The 2039-nt window shown below is 58.4% G+C and overlaps 1 protein-coding gene across 3 annotated transcripts in view; it reads left to right on the forward strand.

Moving 5' to 3' along the window:
• Nucleotides 1-2039, forward strand: part of KDM4B (lysine demethylase 4B) — a 128867-nt gene that overhangs the window by 75699 nt on the left and 51129 nt on the right. For all 3 annotated transcript variants that reach the window (XM_011373564.2, XM_011373565.2, XM_023538552.1), the window contains one exon: nucleotides 309-446. In XM_011373564.2, coding sequence (XP_011371866.1) covers nucleotides 309-446 — 138 coding nt within the window. The remainder of the gene's footprint in view (nucleotides 1-308; nucleotides 447-2039) is intronic.

Consider the following 2039-nt stretch of genomic DNA (forward strand, 5'->3'; position numbering starts at 1 on the left):
GTTGTGGCTGCCACCACACCTACTTACTTCATCAGCCACGTGGAAAATCGGCTGGAGTCTGTGCAGTTAGAGCCGCCTGTCACTTGGCGGATTCCACTGGCTCCTGAAGTTGGGGCTCCCTGGCACGCGTTGGGAACTTCCTGAGCCCACATGCCCTTTCTGTGCTCCCTGGTGACTCCCCGTGTCCTTTGCCACCAGCCTGTCCCTTTCCCGGGCCAGGCGTTGCTTCCGGGAGGCAAACCGTGTACGAACTCCCCGTTCTTCTGACCCTGGGCCTCGCCCTCACCTGTCGGCCTTGGCCTCCTCAGATCACACAGGAGGCCGGAGAGTTCATGATCACCTTCCCCTACGGCTACCACGCCGGCTTCAACCACGGGTTCAACTGTGCCGAGTCGACCAACTTTGCCACTCTGCGGTGGATTGATTATGGCAAGGTGGCTACTCAGGTAAGTAAGTGCCCTCAGACCCTGTGAAAGGCTTTGAGGGATCTGTTTCTGGCCCCTAGAGCGCCCCTCACTGGGAAGGGGGAGGCGTGCGGCGGTGCGGGTGGACGGCGGCAGCCGGGGCCTGGGCAGGCCCTCTTGTCTCCTGGTAGGACCCTGACGTAGCTAGCAGAGCCCGGGTGCTCTGGGCCTGAGGGCTGCCTGCTGCCTCACCGTCCCAGGAATTTCCTGTTGCTACTCTCTGCGGCCGATTCCTGGCCAGGAGATGTGACGTGTGAACCGGGCACTCGTTCTCGAATCCCCTTAGCTCCTGGCACCCATCTGCGAGGTTTGAGTGACAGCTCACAGGGTTCGTGGCCCTCGATGGCAAGCCCACGAGAGCTGGGTGCAGGGGATCAGGCCTACTGCTCCCCCGCTTGTCTCCTTCTGGAGGTCGAGGTGGCGGGATGCACACAGGGCTCGTGAACTCCAGCGAGTGGGGGATGAGCGAACCTTGAGGGGGGCAGGCAGGAAGCAGCCCCTTTCCAGCTGCCGGTTCCAGGGGCCTGCCTTCCAGGATTGTCACTCTGGGTGTAGGTGCCTGTCTGAGGACCACAGAGGAGGACGGCAGGCGCTTCCCATCAGGCAGGACTCGCCCGGCCCATGGGTTTCAGCCCCTCCGGCCCTGTCTCCACAGCGGACACAGGCCCAGCCACCTGCGGGCACGTGGAATAGGAGGGGCCCCTCCCGGGGCCGCTGCGGGGTGAAAACGGTATTTCCTGCCAGCCTCTCCCACGTCTGAGCCTGGGGTTCCTCCGAGGGATCGCTTAGCTGTCCCCAGTCAGGGCAGCGTCAGGGCGTTGGTGAGGGCAGAATGTAGGGGCAGCTCCTGGGGCCCAGACTCCGAATTGTCTAGCAGTTTCTAGACCTCAGACCTTTACAAAGGGGGTCTAAGCTGGGATGATCGGTACAGTCGCCGCCGGCCGCCTGGGAGTGTCAGAGTGTCATGCCCTTGAAATCTGGCCCAGTTCAATGGAGATGAGCTGTGAGTGTCCAAGACTCCGGTTAACAGAACCAGACAACATCTCACCAAAAATCTATTTATACTGGTTCTATAGACTGATACTTTTGCATGACGTGGGTTATACGAAACATATCATCAAAGTGAATGTCACCTGTTTCTTTTTACTTTTTGAATGTGGCATCTAGAGGCAGTAACGTTACAAAGGTGGCTCGTTCGTATTTCTCTGGGCAGCGCTGGTCTAGATGAATCATCTAAACCCTACTTTTCTAATTATGTTTCTCTATCCTTACTGTTTTAGCGCCAGTTTAGAAGAGGAGATGGGCTTTGTAGCGAGGAAGATGGGAGCGGCTCCCAGGATTTAAGAGGGTTGGGCTCTTTATACTTAATTCGAAATCGTGGGGGGATCATTGCAGGCGGAGCCCCTAGGCTCTGCCAAGAAGGGGGACGTGAGCACGTCAGGGTTTCCTGTTTGATCTGAGGAGTAATTAAATATCCAGGGCGTGTGGTTTTGTTGTTTGCCTCGTGGCACAGAGAATCCAAGGACCCCGTAGGCCGCGACCTCCTGCGGTGGCGGGAGGTGCCACTGAGCCGGA

This window comes from Pteropus vampyrus, unplaced genomic scaffold (genome assembly GCF_000151845.1).
Source record: "Pteropus vampyrus isolate Shadow unplaced genomic scaffold, Pvam_2.0 Scaffold226, whole genome shotgun sequence".
NCBI lineage: Eukaryota > Metazoa > Chordata > Mammalia > Chiroptera > Pteropodidae > Pteropus > Pteropus vampyrus.